Below are 23,620 nucleotides of genomic sequence, written 5' to 3'. Positions count from 1 at the left end.
AAGCCTTGAATGAAACGCCTCAGAGCGAGGTAACGCCGCATACGTCATGGTTTTTTCGTGCGTGCAGCCGGCTCCATCGAATTATAAGACGTTGTCACGTCAAAAAGACATCAGTAGTCTACACTTAACTAGTAAGAACGCGTGAGATCTACCCAAAAAATAGTTGAGCTTCGTAAATTGCAATTCAATAAAGAATTAAATCACGAACTCAAATAGGTCATATTCTGATTTCTAATACTTCAATATTAATTTATTTAATTGATATACATATTGTACACATGATAAATACAAATATGTAAAAACTCCACAAATTATTTAGACGGATAATAGGTTATAGATATTAGATAGGTACATTTTTCATTGCAAATAACTATGTGTAATTGTAAAACAATCCAATTGTTCATTGACTACTGCACTAGTATCAACTGTGTTTCAGTAGTCAGCCTTCCTTAATTATACAGGAAAAATTACACAACAAGCTAATAGTGAGAGGTTTTGATATTGTGTTGAGATTTTATTGATATAAGTAAACATGTCGCCTGCCCCAAATAACACAGCAATGATACTAAATAGAATATACACTTGTTTCGAATTAGGGCTATCGTCATTTATATTCTTCGTATCCCATGTCTATCGGACCCTACCTATTAAATTTACTTGATTTGTTTTGAAATAAATCTGAGTTTATTGGGCATGTACATTTTCCTGATGTCACCTACCCCAAATAACAGAGCAATGATAGCAATATAAATTATATACTTGTTTTTTAGTGGGACATTATTATATTTTTCGCCGTTTCCTACCGCGCTTGTCCGTCTTCAGTACCAACTAATTTTACTGGATTTTTATTCCACTATTCTAAGTTTATTGGGCAAGTCCTTCAAACTCACTCATCAAATGAATGTTCTGTTATTTGGGAAAGGTGAAATCAGTACGGTGCACGCTTAGTATAAGATTTTGCGTTCTCGCAATCGTGTAGTTCTCTTCGAGAATCAAACCTCAGAGCAAAATTAATGTACTTTAACTGCCCCTAGAATGAAATTTGTTCGAAGGCCGGCTTCCACTATCAGTGTTCTGTAGAATAACACTTCTAACACAAATGGTCCTGGCAAAATAAAAAACCAGTTAACGAAATTTGAAATTGTTTATCGAGTAAGTCAATTTTGCTTTGACGTTGCAGAGTTTTGATTCTTGAAAAGGTTCAAAAGAGTTTTCGAAAGTGTCTCAAAATCTAGCCTAGTGGTTCCTACTTCGGCTTCACTTTCGGGGGGCCAAGTTTGAATCCCAGCACCTCTAACTTTTACAAGTTATGAGCGTTTTAGGCAATTAAAATATCACTTTCCTTAACGGTAGGTAAACATCGCGAGGAAACCTGAGAGTAGACCATAAGGTTCTCAAAGGCGTGTGGAATCAACCAATCCGCACTGGGCCAGCGTGGCGGACTAGGGCTGAACCTTTCTCGCTGTGTGAGGTGACCCGTGCCCTGTACTAGGCCTAATGTGTTGATATGATCGCGTACTGAAGTCGCCTGCCCCAAATAACAGAGCAATAGTTATTATGAGCACATGTTTTGAACGAGGGCGATCATTTTATCCAGGCGTGGAAAACGTATTTTACAAATGTCAATAAAAAAATATCTAGATAACCTATCATGGTTATGCAAACGACATTAGCTTTCTTAATAATTTATGTTTAATAAAAAAGAAGATAAAAGTTACAAAGCTATGTATCTACAATTAACTACATAAACTCGGAAATAATGTGTCTAAGATTGCGTTTTTACTAAGCATACCTTTACGATACAACTGGTCCTAATTTCATAGGAACTGAATAGAAAAACCAGACATAAAGAAAGTTATTTAAATGCACTCCGTCGCTTCGTTTACCTGCCCTACTTCAAAAAAAAAAAAGCACTAAGTTGGTACCTACAAATTTTTCTAAAATTATTTTTTTACTTTGAACCTGTCCCGAGAAGAAATAAAAAAAGGACACATCAATGTATTGCCAAATAAAGACAAGTTGTGGAAAACTTGTTATCATATCGAGGTAGATGTAGTGAGATGCCGTCAGAAGTCACTACATATAAATATAGGCTAAGAGCCCGCGTCTGTTGTTGGTCCCGCATTTAATTTTCTGTATATCATTAAAGCTACCTAATCTTTTCTTTTTTAAACTAAATTGCACAAGAAAATAAAATACAGTGTAAAAAAGGCGAAATTAATACTTTACCAGTCAACCTTGGGTTATTCAAAAAACATTAAGTGGTTGTTGCCAACGATTAAAAATAATACTCTGTCTTTAATAAATAAATAATTTTATACAATATTAACAATATGAAAAAAATGAGTATTTGTGAGTAATGAGTTAACCTGTGCCTTTTTCGCGCAGCACATTGAAATGCATCAAAAAGTATATACAAATAAACTAAGTGAAAGAAAGTAAATGAAAGAAGTAATTGACGGCCAACTGGCGCAGTGGGCAGCGACCCTGCTTTCTGAGTCCAAGGCCGTGGGTTCGATTCCTACAACTGGAAAATGTTTGTGGGATGAACATAAGTGTTTTCCAGTGTCTGGGTGTTTATCTGTATATTATAAGTATTTATTCATAAAAATATTCATCAGTCATCTTAGTACCCAAAGTAAGCGTAGCTTAGCTTACTTTGGGGCTAGGTTATGTGTGTATTGTCGAAATATATTGAAAAAAAAAAATAATAATAAATTTCACTCGAATATGTTCTTAATGTTGGAAGGTACCGATCGAGATGTACTTGGCGGAATATTAATAATATACCATTTCACTATTTTTATTTTCTACCGAATTTGTAAAATATAATTATATTTGCTGCCAAACTTGAAACGCAACTAATAATATTATTATTATTAATTTGTAATATTATTAATTTGTTTACAAATTAATTCGAATAACCTACTTTTTTTTTTTACGGCGCGCGGCGTTTACCCGTACTCGCTTGTGAATGAAAATGTTCTTTTTTTGAAACGCTACAGATACCACGCATCGAGCTTTAAGACTGTGGCTGTCTGTTGAGTTAAACCTTTGCGCAGCAGGGATAGAAAATAGGATAATGCATAGGAATGCATGGGAGTGGATGAAAACATTTAAAGTGTGTTGCGAGTAAATTAATCGGAATCGCCCCATCCTTGTCTTTCGTAAGAGGTCACTACGCTTTACCTAATGACTGCCGATTCAAAATTCACACGCTTCTAACGAATCAGGTCACGGTTCTGAAGAGTACAATATTGTGTTATACCTGCTAATTTCTCATGCGTTTGGTCACGATAGAACTGTTTGCGTACGCGGTATACCTACGTATTAGTATTACGCCGGTCTTAATCGCCGCAGTGCGCACGGGTTCTCCTGAAACATGTAGCAATTATGTACAACATTTAAATTCCATTACAATTTAACATGTGACAACAGAAATTTAAATTGCAACGTTGATAAACTCATTGTATTATTGCATAGAATAAGTTTCGATGATAATATAACTCTTTTGTCTAGAAGCCTTGCTGAGGGGTACGCTTGTTGTTTCTTCGCTGGATGGATATTTCGTATACACTTATATGCATTCTATTTAAAATAATAGTTTTTCTATTAAATAAGAAACCCACAGCCACATTTCATTAACTGCAATTACTTAGCAGTGAAATTAGTAAATAACTAAAGTAACTGCGACTTCTATACGTACTTCTAGACGTGTTTGAAATAGATGGAGAGTTGTTTATTATATAATAATTATTAACAACTCTCCATCTATTTCAAACACAACAGCCCACTAATTGTATTTTGCGCTTTTCAATAAAAGCAGAAGATTAAAAATTTAACATTTATTCTAATATTCATATTTTAATAGTCTCCTTCCATACCTGACTAAAGCGTTTAACACTGTTCTTAATAAGCTCTATAAATATGGCATCAGAGGTCTCACTCTAGAAATTTCTAAACGCTTCCTGAGCGATAGAACTTAAATGGTTGCCATAATAATCATGATTAATAGCGTTCTGAGTATTGCACAGTGATATGCGATGGTGTTCCACAAGGCAGTAGTCTTGGGCCGACGCTCTCTGCAAAATAATATCATATGCGGATGACACAGTCCTTCTTATTAAAGAAAATAGTTGGTCAAAAACAAAAATACATGTAAGTCATGTTGAGATGCATTTACTTAAACTAAACATTAGTGAGACTAAATACAGTACACTGAGTGTTAAAATGTTTTTACTTACTCCTCCAATTTCTCTATAGGAGCCCATGAATGAGCCCATTCACTTTTGAGATTTAAAACGTGACCTTATAATAACTTGGGCTTGTAATCGATGGTATCGACTAATAATAGAAGATTGCAGATAAAAAATGAAATCAACCTGTTGGCCTAGACATTGTGACAGTATAATCTCGATTGAAGGGAGCAAAGTTTTGGTTTTATAAAGGTTTGTTATATTTAGATTAGGTTGGTCTAACATTTGTTATAAAGAGGTACAAAAATAGTTTTGTTCACATCAGCATTGTTTTTGATAGTTGACAAGGTTTTAGGTTCGCAACATTCGTTCATTAGAGGTATTTTTGATAGTTGTAATTTGTAAATTCATCATAAAGAGATAGGTCGCACGTAAATGTATATTTTACATTGACTCCTCTGGACAATTCAAGAATATTACAAAGATTTTTTTTAAATCAAGGAAGTAGTTATATAGAGACACGATATTATTAAGGCTGCACTTTAGTCAATAGCTCTTGGACTACACGGGCAACGACGCGTGATAAGCATATTATTTATATAAGGAAATACTCATCGCATACTCAGATGAGCCGGCCGTTTTCAAGCAAAAACACGTTTCAACGAACATAGTCTCCATATGAGACACGTCGTGTTTGTTTTGAATACGCTTTACACTGATAACCTTTAAACTTGATCAAGGCCCGCGTCTGGCAATTGGCAATCAGTTGTTGGAAAAGAGTCGCCGGGTACAGTTCGTGAGTTCTTGTTTTCCAATAATCCAAGGTGCATGTGATATTACACGCGAAATAATGGAGACGTGGTGCAAAAAACTTTTTCTACTGTGTTTCTTCGCTACAGTGCTGTCAACTTATGCTGGTATGTTGAAACAATTGTCATATAGGTAGAAAGAGATAACAACTCTAACCGTATTAACAATCTTTTTTAAGACATTAAATGTAAATCAAAGTGTAGGTAATCATTTAAAACTGTGTTAATAAATATAGAAGCCTCATGGTAAGGTTATCCTTTAGGTATAAAATTATGCTATTTCATTAAGATCGTCGAAGTTCTTGAACTAAACAAATGTACCTACCTAACAAACAAACAAAGAAATAAACAAACAAGAACGAAGCGATAGGGTGTCTGAAGTAAGTTTACGAGCTATATTTGATTGGATAAAACGAAATCGATGTTGGATCGAATATAAATTTAAAACAGCACGGCTAACAGACCTAAAAATTATCCCCCCGATTATATCCACTGACAAAGGATAAAATTCACTTGTCCACTTGCCAAAGCACGGCAAGAAGGGTAAAGAGAATTTAATCCAGTTTGTCGTCATTACACGTGTATTATTTGGACCTGTGCGCCCTTGTTACCTATTAGAGTGGATAAATTGTGGTGATAAACACTTGCCCTTTTCCCGCTAAATAAATGTCTATTGCCTAAAATTCAAATTCGAATTCAAATTCAAAATGTCTTTATTCATGTAGGCACTTATAAAACGTTCATACCTACATATATGTTTACATTATTGTAAGGGGTGGTGATAACTTCGTTCGCCAACTTAAACCTAAAACTACGAGAGTTCCAAACGCGCCCTGGTCTAAGAATAGCCCACAACAAACTTAGCAGGGTAAATTTTTTTTTGTTATCACCATCTCACGGCTCACCAGGTTGGTACAATAAGAATTTTAGAGTGCGTCGTCCCTTACCAGTAACCACCACATGAGATTGCAGTCAAGGGCTAGCTTGAAGTGTCATAAATAAAAAATGAAAAGTCAATACATAGTGGCGGGTAAAAAAAAGATAAACCTACTAGGTAGGTAGTTATGTTTATTGCGGTTTCAACAATCGTTGATAGACGACTAAAGAAATTAGGTATATTTAATTTAGTGTCGAATTAGTAAGTGGACCAAACATCACGTCTATTAATAACATATTACATTATTCTCTAACTACTTAGGTATAATAAAGTGGAATGGTTTGTTTTTTTTTTGGTTTAAACATCAGTCGGATTTTAAAATCATTTTGAAGTTATACTTCTTTGGACGCGTTAGAGAAAAATGATGAGATAGATATTTTTTTGGATCCACCGCAAAAAATGGACAAAGCTTTAGTCAACACTTTCAATTGTCAAAGTCTGCGGGCTCATTCCGGTGATTTAATTGTACAAAAATCTCAAATTAATGTTGAGTGAAACTTGGTGTTCCGATAATGAGATAGAGATAACTTTCAATGTATTAAATACCTTTCTTTTATGGTTAGTGTGTTTTTTTCTACAAACGTAGAATATAAAGATAAAATTTTTGAATACATTTTTATCTTGTTACGCCAAAGAAGTATAACTTCTAACGCGTGTACACGCACGTTTTTTAATTTGAAATGGTGAAGTTTCATTTGCCGATGCTTTTGGAACTCTCTACATCTTATAATATTAAACATCCAGCAAAGGACGTCAATCGGTTGAATTAATGATGATAATGATTCTTCATTATCTTACGACTCCACCAAAGGATTGTGAGGTTGACAATTTCATTATAAATCGTTCACTTAATGGCTTAAATGTTAAAGGCCGAACAGTATAATTTCAATAGAAACACAAGCGAAGCGTGCAAGAATATTTTTCCTAATTGGTATGAAACATATTTGTAAAGAAGTGCAGTACCTACGTGTAGTGTGTAGTATTATTGTATCACGTAAAAGTGCTATCCTGGTCTATTTATCGACTATTATTAGTTATCGAGCTGATTTGGAAAGCCATAGCCTATTTTACGATAGCTCGGTACCTATTGCATACGAAACCCCATCCCATGTTCCAATCTGTTGGCACCCATGCCCTTAAAACCACAGACAACGAAACACCAAAAACCACCTGTTTATACCCACGAAAAAAAAATAAAAACCGCCTAGGTCATTAACCCCAAAATCACATTCCTCACATTTATTGTGCATTTAATAAAAACATAAAATTAACTGTACTTACCAGCAACGGTTAGGTGAAACCGGTCTTGTTATAGAACTAGGACGTAATTATAATATGAAGAATGTCAAAGTAAACAATGTAGGGTATCACCTAGATTCACTAAAGTCTACTCAGAACTGCGGCCTTAACCCGCGTTTTTAGAAGCTTTGAAGTTTGCGTCCTGCGACCAAACACAAGAAACACGTTTAGTTTCGAAAACTCCTTGTCTTTCATATATCTGGAGTAGAACATCGCTTAAACGCTTCGCTTATGAGGCGTGCAAATGGGAAAATGGGAAAATTGTGTGAGCTAGGAATATTCGCGCGGGTGTGAAGTGACACAATGCACTGCATGTAGTAATGGCTGAATGAATATGTCCATAATTCTGCGGTTTCTATTTTAATACAAACTGTACTGTTGATAACACTTAACGTAGGTTAATTAAGGAAGTTTGACGGCCGATTGGCGCAGTGGGCAGAGACCCTGCTTTCTGAGTCTAAGGCCGTGGGTTCGATTCCCACAACTTGACAATATTTGTGTGACGAACAGGAATGTTCTTCAGTGTATGGTGTTTATCTATATATTATGAGTATTTATGTATATTATTCCTAAAAAATATTCATCAGTTATCTTAGTACCCATAACACAAGCTACGCTTACTTTGGGACTAGATGGCGATGTGTGTGTTGTCGTAGTATATTTATTTATAATTATTATTTTATTATTATAAGGTTGGCTGGTAGAAAATCCTTTGGCATTAAGTTTACCTTTTTGTAGACCTTTTTTTGGTCGTGCAATTAAAAGCAAAAACAAATTTATTAATTCATTTGAAAGTATTTTATTTCTTTCTCACTTCTGTCTTATTCTCCTTTCAGAACAATGCCGCAACTCGGAATGCATCAATCTTGACCAGTGCGTCGGACTGTACACCCAGTTGCAACAAAATCCCGAAAATAATGACATAGTTCAGCTACTGAGGAGACTCCATTGCGGTTTTAATAGACGCACGCCGATGGTACTTATAATATCCTTAATATCCCTATCTCTATCCCTGTCCCTACTAATATTATAAATGGCAATGTAAGTTTGTTTGTTACGCTTTCACGTAAAAACTACTTAACCGATCCTCATGAAACTTTGTACACATATTCGTGAAAGTGTTAGAAGTAATATGGAATACTTTTTATCCCGACATTAAGCACATATCCTTTGGGAGAATAAATGAAAGTGTTTGACGATTTCACACCATAACTCCGTCAAATTATAACCGATTTAAACAATTATTTTTGTACTGTAGAGGTTAATATGTGTTTTATTTTGCCCAAACTTTGTGTTGATCTGATGAATGTGGTTGGAGATAGAGGACAAAACTCCTCAACGGACAGCAGCAAACCCCTCATTTAAGGCTTAGCGATACTGAATAATTTAAATTTTTTAGAACTGCAACTAAATTTAATGCCACATCAAAAAACAAAATCAAACGTAGACGAAGTCGCGGGCAACATATATATATATATCTTAATCTCAAAGCGGCCATTTTTTTACTGTTTATTCCACTTCAAGTTAGCCCTCGACTGCATTATACCCTGATGATATGGGCTAACCTGTTAGGGGGTATGGTAATCAAACCCTAATCGGTTTCTACGCGATCGCACCGGAACACTAAATCGCTTATCGGCAAGACTTTGTCGGCAGGGTGGTAACTAGCCACGGCAAAAGCCTCTCACCAGACCAGACCGGAGAAAATTCTGAAATTATAAATTCCCAAATTGTCCCTGCCGAATCCGGGATCCAGGATCCTCCTTAAATTCATAGCGCTCACCGTCGCGCCAAGGGCGGTCGTCAAAAAACATGGCGGACTACGGTCTTAACTCTTCTAAAATTAATATTCCTCTTTGAAACTACGTTTATGGAGATTTCGTAGAAATACATATACAACGTGTAAATGAAAACCGAAATTATACTTCAGAGGCTTTAGAGGTACATTATTTACTGTCTCCGAGTCTTGTCTGTGTAACCGAAACGCTAAAAGTTTTTGTTTAAACCACTGCCATAGTTACATTAGTCACTTCATTAGATACGTGACTACGTCTACGTCTTTCTTAGAATGTTTTGAATTAGTTTTTATGAAAAAATATAACTATTAATTTTTAAATATAATTTCGTAATTCTGATACACGTTGTTTATATACATATTTATATATATGTATCTACAACAAATACCTACAAATTGCTTATATATATATATATGGATAATATTTCAGGTGTGCTGCCCGGATGAGTATCGATACAACGTCCAAACTGCGAACCGAGCTGGGGCGTTCGACACCAATGCAGCAATGAACCTACTGCCTGAGCGGAGCGTCTGTGGGGTCATGAACAACGACAGGATATACGGGGGCAATCTGACTGAGATCGACGAGCATCCTTGGATGGCATTGATCAAATATCAAAAATGTAGGTATCATATGTACCAACTTTTTAATTTACAACGTTAAGCATGCTAGCCCGCATGGACAGCAGTGGCGTGCATAGAGGGTATGCTGAGGGTATGCAGATGATACAAAATGATGAAAATCTGCAGTACGAGTTATAAGAACTTAAGGGTAGGCTTTTTATAATTCTTACAATGCCTATCCTTATGTTTTTTAAAACTCGTACTGGAGATTTTCAAAATTTTATGTCATATGCATACCCTCAGCATACCCTCTATGCAAACCACTGATGGACAGATGACAATTATATCCCCGGGGAAAGGATAAAAGTGTTTCTTCTCCTACAGCTTTATCAACTCCTCAAGCACTGGCGTACAACTGGAAATGATATCCAAATAATATATGTGTAATAATAAACGGGGGTAAACTTCTCCTATTCCATGTTCCCGTGCTTTGTCAGGTGAACACGTTAGTTACATCGCTTGTTATGTAATTTTTATCTCCTGCCCGTGCTAGCCCTACTGAAATTGAATCTGTTAACGTGCCCACAGTTAATATACAACATGTAAAAGAACTACTAAATAATATTGAAGCCTGCATAAGTATATTTCATAAGGAATCACCCTGTAAAAATATAAAATCAAAAGAAGCAAATTTATTTTTCCCAACAAACGAATTCAAAACAAAATGAAACTATGGCAGTTGTTTGAACCAAAACTTTTAGCGTTTCGGTTACACAGACAAGACTCGGAGACAGTAAATAATGTACCTCTAAAGCCTCTGAAGTATAATTTCGGTTTTCATTTACTCGTTGTATATGTATTATTACGAAATCTCCATAAACGTAGTTTCAAAGAGGAATATTAATTTTAGAAGAGTTAAGACCGTAGTCCGCCATGTTTTTTGACGACCGCCCTTGGCGCAACGGTGAGCGCTATGAATTTAAGGAGGATCCCGGATTCGGCAGGGACAATTAGGGAATTTATAATTTCAGAATTTTCTCTGGTCTGGTCTGGTGGGAGGCTTTTGCCGTGGCTAGTTACCACCCTGCCGACAAAGTCGTGCCGATAAGCGATTTAGTGTTCCGGTGCGATCGCGTAGAAACCGATTAGGGTTTCCCAACAAACGAATTCAAAACATTCTCAGTGTTTACTTATGACGACCCAATTGAAGATAAAAGACCGATATCCGCATCGTACCTACGCTACGCGACGCGTGCCTAATAAAGTGACTGTGATAAGTGACCTAATAGAGTGGTCTGTATCTGATTTCTTATGGTAAAAACTATGGCAGTGGTCTACTCAAAAACTATTAGGATTCGGTTTCACAGAGTAGTCTCAGAGACACTACATATTGAACATCTAAGGTATTAATTCGTTTTTCATTTACACGTTGTATAAGCATACTTCGTATTACTAGTACTACTGCACGTCCGTATTACTAGTAGTAGTATTTACTGCACGTCCTTTCTACTTCCTATTGAAATAATACATGCGAAAGTTTGTTTGGATGAATGGATGTTTGTTACTCTTTCACGCAAAAACTACTGAACGCATTGAGTTTTACTCCAATAGCGTGATGTAGCTAAAATAGCATAATAACGTATACCAGGTAGGTAATAGAGTATAACCTCTTGAAAGTACATAATGTAATATTTATATTAGATGGCCGATTCGCGCAGTGGGCAGCAAAATTGCTTTCTGAGCCACAACCTGTGGGTTCGATTCCCACAACTGGGAAATGTTTGTGTGTGGAATTGGATGAACGTGAATGTTTTAAAGTGTCTGCGTGTTCATCAGTATGTTATACGTTTTTTTGTATATTATAACACATACACAAAATATTCATTGGTCATCTCAGAACCCATAACACAAGCTACGCTTACTTTGGGGCTAGATAGCGATGTGTGTGATGTCGTTTTATATTTATTTATTTTATTTTAGTAGGATTTTTCCCCAACTTTGAGAATCGGGTTAACGCGGGGAAGCCACGGGGTGCAGCTACCAGCTAGTCCTAATATTATAATAAATGCGCAAGTTTCTATGGTAAGAGCAAAAAATACTGAAAGGGTTTTGATAAAACTTAACAGTAGTAAAGGATATACATAAGAATAACACATAGGCTATCTTAATATATATAAATCTCCTGTCACGATGTTTGTCCGCGATGGACTCCTAAACTACTTAACCGATTTTAAATTAAATTGACACACCGTGAGCAGTCTGGTTCAACTTAAGAGATAGGATAGCTTAGATATTTAATTATAGTCGCAATTTTGTTTTATTGCAAAATTATTTGTCTATAATTAATTGACAGTCACATGTACTCATTTAAGGCTTAGCGATACTGAATACGATAAAACAAAATCAGACGCAGACGAAGTCGCGGGTAACAGTTCGTAGTTTATAAAAATATTATGTCAATTGGTCAAAATATAACCAGAAGTTTCAAGTAAGTCGGCAAAAAACCATCTGAGAACTATCTTGGTCTGCGCTAAATAAATCGTTAGAGTTTTATGAAAATAATGTATGGTGGGATTGTCAACATAGAGTAGGTACGTCGCGGTGGTGAGCAGGGTGGCAGAGCAGGGTACGAATCAAATCGAACGCAGACAAAGTCGCGGGCAAGTCGTGGGAACAGTAATGTCACATTTATTGCACGGCGCACTGATCGATCGACTAACACTATATCAGGTCTATTAGCTGTAATATATCTGTAAGTGATAATCGTTCGATCCCAGTAGAGCAATTATATTATTATTATTATTATTAAAATAAGGAATCGAGATAGGTTAAACCCTTTTTTTTTTTTTTGTTGATGGGGGGGAAATCTTCTCAAAAGATACCCAATTCTCTGTGGGAGAATTTGGGTTATGGGATTTCTACCCACTAAAACCCCCTCGGTTGCCAGCCTCAGTACATAATGGGAGGCTCCGGGATCTCCTAGGAACGCAACGGTGCGAGATAGGTTAAACCCTGGTAAATCCCTGGCTAAAGTGATGACACTTTACACATAGGCTAATCTACTTTTCATCCCGGAAAAATGTACAGTTCCGCCGAGATCTATGAACAACCAAAAAAACGCGCACCAAGCAGCGGGCGACCACTAGTAATATATACACGTGGCGTTACAAATAATATGTTAGCGATGTTCATTAGTCACAGGTTGATGCCATTACACGGCTTGCAATCTAAAACAAATAACGATTTGCAACACCAATTAACTCGTTACAAATACGATTAATGAAGCGGCTAAAGATTTTAAACTAAGATAAATAAATAAATATACTTCGACAATACACACCTCGCTATCTAGCCCCAAAGTAAAGCGTAGCTTGTGTTATGGGTACTAAGATAGCTGATGATTTTTTAAATATAATACATACTTATAATATACATTTAACACCCAGACACTTAAAAACATTAATGTTCATCACACACACATTTTCCAGTTGTGGGAATGCCTTGGACTCAGAAAGCAGGGTCGCTATACACTGCGCCGTCAGATGTTCGTGGTTTAACAACATTTCTTAAAAATAGTAAAACTGGTTTACATCGTCATAATATCAACCCCTTATCGGCCACGAGCACTTCTCCTCTCACAATGAGGAGGGGTTAAGACCGTAGTCCACCACGCTGGCCAAGTTTTTTTTTCCGCTACAAGTTAGCTCTTGACTGCGATCTCATCTGGTGGTAAATGCTGATGCATTATAAGATGGTAGCGGGCTGACCTGTTAGGGAGTATGGTAGTCATACATAATCGGTTTTTACGCGACATCGCACCGGAACACTAAATCGCTTAGCGGCACGTCTTTGTCGGTAACCCCCCAACCAGACCAGACCAGAGAAAATACAGAAATTATAAGTTCACAAATTTACCCGGGACTTCCTACTTAAATTTACAGTGCTCACTGTTGCGCTGTTGGGAGGTTGTCAAAAGTGCGGAAAACTCTCAGGCAGGTTCCTCACGATATTTTTCTTCACCGATGAAGCAAGTGATATTTTAATTGCCCAAAACGCACCTAATTTAGAAATGTTAGAGGTGCGAAAAAGGATTCGAACTCCGTACCTCGAAAGTGAAGTTCTTGTCCTACCTACTGGCTATCACCGCGCACATTACTCCGAAAAGTCTCGGTCCCCCCTAAAGGGAGGCCGCGATGCCTTACCCACTAAGCTATCGCCGCTAGTTTGCTATATACTCTGTGCTGATTTTCAGTGGATGGCACCGGTTTCTATTGTGGTGGAGTGCTAATATCGTCTAGATATGTCCTGACCGCAGCTCACTGCGTCAAAGGGGCCGACCTTCCGGAATCTTGGAGCGTGTAAGTAATTCTGAATCCTTACTTATATTATAAATTTGAAAGTGTGTTTGTTTGTGTTAGATATCACGATTAATCATTAACTAAATAAATCACAATCATTTAATAACAGTAAATATTATTCGGGCTAAAAATAATGGATACGATAATTACATGAATGCCCTAACCTCTGCGGAAGGAAAACCTGTGTTACAAAGGTTGCTTATTTATTTTAAACCTATGTTTTATGGAATCTACATATTATAACTAAAAATATAAGAAAATAAAAATTAAACAATAACTGTTAAATAAACTATGTAGGTCTGCATGGGGCATTCTTGGTGTGTATGTGTGTGCGTAAGTGTGTGTGTGTGCGTGTGTGACCTTGCGTGCGTGTGTGTGACCGTGTGTGCGTGAGTGCGTAATTGAGTGTGCAAGTGGATGCTTGTGTGAATATTATGTGGATCTTTATGAAAAATGTTCAAATTTTAAATTCAATAATGTTTTATTCATATAGACCTTATCACAGGCACTTATGAAGCGTTCATACATTTAACATGTTACACTAATGTTATTGATGATGATAACTGCATTCGTTAACTTAAAACTAAAGCTAGGAGGGTTCCAAACGCCCCCTGGTCTAAGAAGAGCCCACATAAAACTTAGCCAGGTCTTTTTTTGCTATCACCATCTCACACTCTAGTTAGCGTTGAGCTATGAAGTTAGAGCAATTCATACCCAAGGTTCTTTTATCATCCATGTAATCCTTAATATTATAATTATGTTTGTATACTCATTACCTACAAAGTATGCTTAAAAAAAAACTATTTATCTGTGTTATGTAAGTAGGGATAGGAATAATATGGAAGACTTCATGATAGACAGTCAACGGACCACGATTCATTCCTATTACTATCTTCAAAGTGACCACAGTGAAAATAACCTTCAATTTTTCTTGTCATAAAGTTGAAAGGACGGAGAGTAACGTAATCATCAACCTATTGCCACAAGAGAGTACTTGTCTGCTCTTGGAATGAGACGGGCTTAGGCCGTAGTCCAAGACGCCGACCAAGAGAAGAGAGAGAGAGAGAGTTAGAGAACGTAAGCTATGTACATCACGCTACGATCAGTATCAGTGAAACTAAATTACCCCTCCTGTAATGACTTACTTGAAATTCAAAATTCATTTATTTCAAGTAGGCCTAATATAAGCACTTTTGAAACGTCAAGTCTGTCTGTGTGTAGTGACTCTACAACCGAAACTTATTGTTTTATTTTTGTAGCCCATTTATACAATTATAAATTAAAGCCTGTGTGTTATTCCAATGTGTAACCTGAATGACTGTAGAGTTTTATCAAAATCCGTTCTGTTGTGTTTGCGTGAAAGTGAAAAACTTCATACGTCCATAATATATTCAAACATCCATACATCCATGGGCCGCACCCAAGGGGGCAGGGGCACCCTGAAAATCTCGCAGAAAGTGTATGAACTCTCTTAAAAATGTAATGTCAACCAAGATACAAAAATGAAAAAAAATATCGTTATGGCTTGCGTATCGATTATAGTAGGCCATCTAAAAAAAATTTACATACAGCCGCGGATTATCTTACTTAAACAAACATCATCCTCATCATACATCCATACTTGGAAACCTTCGCATTTATATTAGTAGGATTACAAAAAACTTGTAGTGATATTTTGTTTATTTCAGCTCAGAAGTCCGCCTTGGCGAGTGGGACACGTCAAGCTCTATCGACTGCCAGAGACCGGATGATTGCAGCCCGCCACCTCTGGACGTGCCCATCGAGGAGGTCATTGCACACGAAGGCTATGTGCCCACAGATGAACATCAGCAAAACGACATCGCACTCCTCCGGCTGGCATATGACGTGCAGTTCAATGGTTTGTTAATAGCGTGAGGTACCATCTCCATCGTCCATCACAATATTTTTTACCGACCCACTACAGAACACGGGTCTCCTGCCACAATGAGAAGGGGTTAAGGATGTAGTCCACCAGGCTGGCCCAGTCCGAATTCATCATCATCATCATTTAAACCAATGGCCGTCCACTTCTGGACATAGGTCTTTTGTAGGGAGTTTCACAATCCACGGTCCTGGGCCGCTTTCCTCCAGCGGCTCTTAGCGACTCGCCAGATGTCATATGTCCACCTCGTTGGGGGCGGACCTACGCTGCGTTTACCGGAGTGGGGTTGCCATTCCAGCGCCTTAAGATCCCAACGTCCATCGGTTCTCCGAGCTATGTGTCCTGCCCATTGCCACTTCAGCTTCGCGACTCGCTGAGCTCGGTAACTGTAGTTCTCCTACGGATCTCCTCATTTCTGATTTGATCACGTAGAGATACTCCTAGCTCCTCCTAGCTCCAGCTCTAACTCCTAGCTCTCTCCATTGCCCGCTGAGTAACTCTAAGCCTTCTTATGAGGCCCATAGTTAGTGACCACGTCTCAGATCCGTAAGTCATCACCGGCAACACGCACTGCTCGAAGACTTTAGTCTTCAGGCACTGACGGATTTGCAGTGCAAATTGGTGGACTCCAAATATCTTTGAGAACACTATGTAGAACTCTCAGGCATGCAGGTTACCTCACGATGTTTTTCTGCACCGCCGAAGCAAGTGATTTTTTAATAACGCACATAACTTAACTTTAGAGGTGCGTGCTGGGATTCGAACTCGGCCCCCAAAAAGGGAAGTCGGGCTCCTGCCCAATGCGCCATTACCGCTTCAGCGTGTCGTTTACTTTTATGCTGTGCTCCGTAAGAGAATTGCGAGTTTCTGGGAAATCGTTTTAAATTCTAACAATAAGCTCCTTAGAGTCGTCGCTCAGGCATCCTCTGACAGGGTATTTATTAAACATTGGCGAAAAGTGCACCAGATTCCAAACACAAAATAAAAAATAGTTGCATTTATATTTAAATTTTAATTGAAATTTAATTTATTTTTTAATTTAAATTTAATATATTCCAATTTTTAATTCTAGAATTTAATTAATTTTTAAAATCTGTCTTTTATATTTATTTTGTGTTAAATTTTGTATATGGGTCCCCGATCTGAAATAAAATGGATCTTTGTAACTGTACACAACTGCACTATCTAGTACAACGCTGTTTTGTCGACCTTCCTGGCGCAGCGGTGAGCGCTGTGGTTTTAAGTCGGAGGTCTCGGGTTAGATTCCTGGCAGGGGAGATTTGAGAATTTATTATTACTGAATTTTCACTGGTCTGGTCAGGTGGGAAGCTTCGGCTGTTGCTAGTTACCACCATACCGACAAAGACGTGCCGCTAAGCGATTTAGTGTTCCAGTATGACGTCGCGTAGAAACCGATTTGGTATACCCCAAATCGGTATCTACGCGTCATCATACCACATATATATCTAACTCATTCGGGTTAAATATATCTGTCATACTCCCTAATAGGTTAGCCCGCTACCATCTTAAACTGCATCATCACTTACCACCAGGTGAGGTTGCAGTCAAGAGCTAACTTGTAGTTTAATAAAAAAACAAGAACATGCTATAAACACTTTACAGATTACATACAAATCGTAGTTAACTTAGACGCCATCGAATAGGAAAAAATTTACTAGTAGGCTCACAGTAACCTACTTTTTAACCGACTTACAAAAGGAGAGGTTATTCGGTTGAATTTTTTTTTTGTTTGCTTGTTACCACAAAACACACAACTGGAAAAAAACAAAAGGAAGCTTCAGTACAATTATCTGTAAAGACGGTAAAGAAATCATATTATGGGAGTCTGAAATATTTATCATACATCATCTGGGAAGACTTTAAGTGTCTAAGTACGGAACCCTAAAAATAATAAAGCAAAAGACCGTACAGTACCTAACAATATTAATGTATTCTCTGCTTACAGACTTCGTGAAGCCAATATGCCTTCCTACTGATCCTTCGCTGAGGCGGAAAACTTTCGAGGGTGATGATATGGAGGTGGCAGGGTGGGGAAAAACGGAAACAAGTAAGTAGATCAATCTTGCTTGAAGAAGCACTAGTAATCTTTTTTTTTATCTCTATAATAAGACGGCTATTACAATGAAAACCGAAATATTACTTCTCAGGCTTTAGAGACACATTATGTACTGTATCTGAGACTTATATGTGAAAGAAAAAAAACATAATAGTTTTTGAGTTAACCAATTCCATAGCTATTACTAAATGAAATCGGTACAACCCTGATATATGCGACGTACCTTTATATCAGTCGCAGTGATTCCATCCCATTATTTTGTCAGTTGGATAAGTAAATCTTATCCGTTTTCAGTGGATATACAACGTGTAAAGTCAATCGAAATAATACTTCACAAATCACAGGCTTTAGAGGTCCATTATGTACTGTCTCTGAGACTTATCTATAACTTCTAATGCAAAATTAAAATCATGTGACTCCTGTCACTTTATTATTCACGCACCAGTAGCGTAGGTACTATGCGCGTGTCGGTCTTTTATCTTCAAAAGGGGTGTCATAAGTGAACACTTAGAATGTTTTGAATTCGTGTGTATGGATAAAATAAATATGCTTCTTTTGATTTCGTATCTGTACACTTCACACTTTTCGAAAGTCATTCGGTTACACGTTGTGTATATAAGTCGGCCCTTGATTGAAATCTCACCCACTGGTAGGTGGGTGTGAATGTAGCGGGATATTGTGCTTGTGGTATGGCAGCTATATAGCCCGTTAGACTGCACAAGACACCAATGATGATAGATGATTTTTAGCCCCCGACGCAAAAATGATGTTGTTTTATATGTGTGTCTGTGTGTGCGTGTGTGTATATATGTGGCATCATATTTCTCGAACGGATGACTGAAATTGTCCAGTACAAGTTATAAAATCTTAAGGGTAGGCTTTTTATAACTCTTACAAAGGGTTTCCTTAGGTTTTTTTTAACTCGTACTGAAGATTTTTTTAGTTTATACCATCTGGATACACTGTGCATACCCTCTATGCACGCCACTGTCTCGCCCGATATGCGTGTCAAATAAAATGGCTTGACTAGTGGGATACTGTTCATTATGACAAATTTCAAATCGAAGATGGCCGCTGCCACAAAATGGCGAATTACATTTATATACTACTGTAAAACACTATGCAAAATAGCAATTACAAGATGGCTGCAAAAACAAAGTGGTAAATTAGATTTTTTTTACAACTCCCTCAACGAAATCAAATGAAAGGGCTTGCCTATTAAAATAATGAACAATGTATTTGAGGTCGGAGGTTTTTTTTAATTATAATAAAACTTATAACTCAATTAATTACTGTACAAATCATGCCTCAAGTCTTTCGACTCGAAATAAATTAATTTTGGAATTTGAATTTGAATTTCAGGATCAACATCCAATGTCAAGCTGAAAGTCGTAGTGCCAGTCGTCAGGAAGTCAGATTGCCAGCAAGTTTACAGAAGGGCTCGACGTGTTATCACGGACAAGCAACTTTGCGCGGGAGGCCTTCGGGGGCAGGATTCCTGTAAAGGAGACTCCGGGGGCCCGCTGATGGGCCAGATCAACGCCATGAACTGGATGGCGATCGGAGTTGTCTCCTACGGGCCCACACCTTGCGGAACCCCCGGCTGGCCGGGAGTCTACACCCGAGTCACTGCTTTCGTAGATTGGATACTTTCCAAATTGAGACCCTAATTTTTAATTGCGGTATTTGATAGGTATTTAAGTAGTAGTAGAGGTTTTGTGTGACAGAGCTCGTCCGGGGAAGTCCTACCGCCACGCTTATTTTGCTACCACCTCAGCTCTTTGCACAGGTTTGCTGTGCTACGGTCTGAAGAGCGTGGCTGCCTATGTAATTACAGGCGCACGAGGTGTAACAACTAACACCTACGTCTCAGGTTAATGGACACCGGGCAGCACGTGTTACACATACACGCCCTGCGAAGTGCTGTTCTGTTTATAGGAATGATTTTCCATGTACCATCAGGTGGGCCATCTGTTTTGTCCGTAAATTATTAATGTTAAAAGAGAGAAAAAGAAAAAGGTCCGAAATTCTAGGCTTAGATAAAAGGACTTTAACTCTTTTATTATTTAACTAAATTTAAACAATTTTGAATTCGCTTTATATTAAATTGAACATTGTTTTGTTTCTTTTTTTTAACGAATTCTCCAGCATTCCGACTATCGGGCGACTATTATTTTATTCGTCCGACTTTCGGATCTAGTCGTTCGCCGACTGGCAATACACTTCTTCGTTTCTGTTACCGAGTGTCTGATCAGACTTTCTGTTTGTATTTAGTCGTCCCGAGCTATCGTTCTCTCAGAATCAACTACAAGTCGGAAATAGACTCAGGAGGAAGGAATAAATAGGAACACTATTTTGTCTCTGTCGAGAAGTATGCTCGACACTCAGAATATCGAGTAAACTCGCGCCAGGTTCAGACGTGCATTGAATGTTCATACAAAATAGTGGCTCCAATACCTTCCGATAGCAAGCTCAGACTATTAGATTTGACTATCCGATGAAAACAATCTGGCGTATTTTCACGGCCTAATAAGTCACAGCCTAGTTAGGTTGAGGCTCTTCTTTTATGAGCACCCTTTAATTTTCGATTGTAATGACACAAGACAGAACAATGTTGTTACTTTTTTATAAATTTAAAATGCAGATAAAAAATTTCGGAACCGACAGGATTTGAACCTGCGACTCTCTGGCAATCGCGGCCTGAGCGCTTTCTACAATTACGCTACGGCTCTCCTACCGTCGATGCCGAAATTAGTATATGCCTTTCACATCAGTCTCATAGCGCGAGTCTTAGCGAAAAAAATTTATATGCATTTTAAATTTATAAAATTGATAATTCCTCCAAGTGTAGGTAAAAATACTAATAAAAATTATAAAAATGTTGTTACAATATAAAAACATTGATATAATAAAAAATCTTTAAATATATAATACTGTAGAACTGTTTGTATTTTGTATGTGTATATATGTAATACATATACACATACAATAAACAAATAGTGCTACAATATTATATATTTAAAGATTGCTGGTTTGTCTTAAGTAAATAAATAAACTCTCATTGTAACAAAATAAAATATAGCTCCAATTAAAGATAGGTTGAGGTTACATATGAAATCGTCAATCCGCATTGGAGTAGCGTGGTGGATTCATGCTCTAAATCCGCATCTTCTATAAGACACAAGGCCTTAGCAGTAAGGACTTTAATAATGATTCTGATATTACCCATCATCGGATATTCATTATGAATAGACTAGTTCGATGTTTTTTAAATGTAAAATTAACTTTAGAAGAGAGCTCAAGATTGTTTCTTATCTAAACGGAACTGCAGAATTTGAGTCCCAATTTATTGGTCACAAAATAGTTAGGAATATTCACAACAAATGTGCCATGACGTGTTTATCAATACATTTTTTTAATAAAGGTATACTTTTATTTTGTATGTACTTATAATAAAACTAGAAGATTTCTGTACATAAATATATTTTAAACATTTTGACCAGAGGATGCTTTATAATCGATACCAAATCAGATTTTTATTTAATTTTTGTCTGTCTGTCTGTCTGTCCGGGCATCACGTGAAAACTACTGAACGGATTTAAATAAAATTTGGTATAGTCGTAGCTGATATTCCGGGCAACATATAGGATACTTTTTATCCCGATAAACAACAAGTTTCCTCCGGGAAATGGGAATTTTTTTATCAATTTCACTTTATAGCTCCGTTAAATTTGATCCGATATTAATAATTCTTGTATATAGCATGTAATGACTAATGAAGATCTGATAACTATTGTCGGAGATGAAAGACATAACTCTTCACAGATGCAAGCAAGTCGCTAGGCATATTGCCTTAAGCTGACAGAGGTAAACCGAGAGGCACTTCATCTGCATTCCAAAAAAATTAAGAAAAATGTTTTTTTGATTTATTTATTTATTTATTTATACTCTTTATTGGCAGACAGAAGAAGTATACAAATAGGTCGGATAGGTATTTTGAAGGCAAACTTCTTTACAATCGTTGTGATTTCAAACCAGATGCAACGGAAAAAAACGACAGGTAAGAGACACAAATACACAAATGTGTAGGATGAAGCCGGAAAAGAATGAGACAGAAATATACATACTATTTTATATTATTATTTTACGATGCACGCGCAGGGTGTCAGGTTTTTATTCTTCCTCTTAGGGAAAAGGCAACGGTATTCCACCGCACAGCCATGTCTTCAGTGTTTGTATTTAATATTCATATGATAACATTGCTTGAAGGCATAGAACCATGTCTTCAGTACAATATTTTTTCCTAATTCTTTAAATGTTTTCAATAATTGTTGATCCAACCTATTCATTAAAAATTTTGTAAGCTTTCTTTTTCTTTGAAAGCTAATGAGTAGTGCGTGGTATAATCTGAATTATTATATTTTTTGACATTTGAATATGTGAATTGTTTATTCTTCCCCGTAGGAAGAAGGCAAAGGTGTATCGCCGTACAGACATATCTTCAGTGTTTACTATGCATATCTTCTATTTTAAATTATAAGGCATAAAGCCAGGTCTTAGTGTTAATAGCGTTATTCACTTGACATTATTATTTGCACTGACTTCTTTTTATACTACGCTGGACTGGTACTAAAACGTTTCCGTATTGAAGCCATTTGATTTTTTAGCGCTGTGATGCTACAGTTATAAAAAAAACGATAACGATCCAAGACTTCTGCTAAGGTATCGAATTTCTTTTCAACAGAAAAATATGTACCTATTCGTTTTTAACCGACTTCAAAAAGGAGGAGGTTATCAATTAGGATGTTTATATATTTTTTTTATGTTTGCTAGGCATAGGCATTCGGCATATTAAAAAGAAAGAGAAGAATTTTTGAAGTGAAACTTCTTTAGAATCGTTGTGATTTCAAACTCGATGATAAGAAAAAATATGTCCATAGAGACAGAAACACATAAATATATAGGATTCAGCCGGCGAGCGAATGAGATAGAACACATTAGACGTTCTCGGACTCCATGTGTTTAATGCATGTGTTTGCGCCTGCGTGTTAGAAAGTTTTAGTATAAGTGTGTTAATTGTTGATGAATTTTTATCTGTGTCAATATTTTCATCTCCTTAATAAATTAATTTTAAAATTATGCAAAAAAGTAAAGTTAAAAAAAATCGTGTATCCAGTATACACGATTTTCGTGCACGTCAAAAAAAGATTTAGTTTCACTTCTACCGTGTGTGACTTGCACACACACAGACTTTTACTTTTACTGGATCCGGAATACTGTATTCTCCGTAAACTCGCTCATACGCTAGTAACATATACGTTTAAAGGGACCTGTAAAACGGATTGCTGCTTATCTTGTCGGATAGGTATTTTTTACTGGATCCAGAATTCTGTATTCTGTATTCTGTGTGTACTCGCTTATACAACTACATACGCTAGTAAAATATATGTTTAAACGGAACTGTAAAACGGACGTTCTATGTGAACGCGCCCGGCGCGAACGGTGCTAAGATGACTGATTGTTATTTTTATGAATAATGTACATAAATGCTTAAAAATTACATATAAACACCCAGACACTGAAAAACATTCATGTTCATCACACAAACTTTTTCCAGTTGTGGGAAACGAACCCACGGTGACACAGAAAGCAGGGTCGCTGTGCACTGCGCCAATCAGCCGT

The 23,620-nt window shown here is 37.0% G+C and overlaps 1 protein-coding gene across 1 annotated transcript; it reads left to right on the top strand.

The window, feature by feature from the left end:
* The first annotated feature begins 4,813 nt into the window (after positions 1 to 4,813).
* LOC120631930 (CLIP domain-containing serine protease 2-like) lies at positions 4,814 to 20,641 on the top strand. Its single transcript, XM_039901632.1, has 7 exons — positions 4,814 to 5,113; positions 8,078 to 8,217; positions 9,467 to 9,659; positions 13,853 to 13,958; positions 15,647 to 15,837; positions 17,828 to 17,929; positions 19,301 to 20,641. Exons 1-7 carry the CDS (start codon positions 5,047 to 5,049, stop codon positions 19,606 to 19,608), a joined length of 1,107 nt encoding a protein of 368 aa, XP_039757566.1. The 5' UTR covers positions 4,814 to 5,046; the 3' UTR covers positions 19,609 to 20,641.
* Positions 20,642 to 23,620: the final 2,979 nt, after the last annotated feature.

This window comes from Pararge aegeria, chromosome 19 (assembly GCF_905163445.1).
Source record: "Pararge aegeria chromosome 19, ilParAegt1.1, whole genome shotgun sequence".
Taxonomy (NCBI): Eukaryota; Metazoa; Arthropoda; class Insecta; order Lepidoptera; family Nymphalidae; genus Pararge; species Pararge aegeria.
This window is presented reverse-complemented; position numbering and strand designations above follow the sequence as displayed.

Excerpts from the sequence above, each read along its gene's own strand:
- LOC120631930 (XM_039901632.1), top strand. The coding sequence starts at position 5,047 with ATGGAGACGTGGTGCAAAAAACTTTTTCTACTGTGTTTCTTCGCTACA. Across the intron at positions 8,218-9,466 it reads TTAATAGACGCACGCCGATG|GTGTGCTGCCCGGATGAGTA; the intron begins GTACTTATAATA and ends ATAATATTTCAG. Across the intron at positions 9,660-13,852 it reads ATTGATCAAATATCAAAAAT|TGGATGGCACCGGTTTCTAT; the intron begins GTAGGTATCATA and ends GCTGATTTTCAG.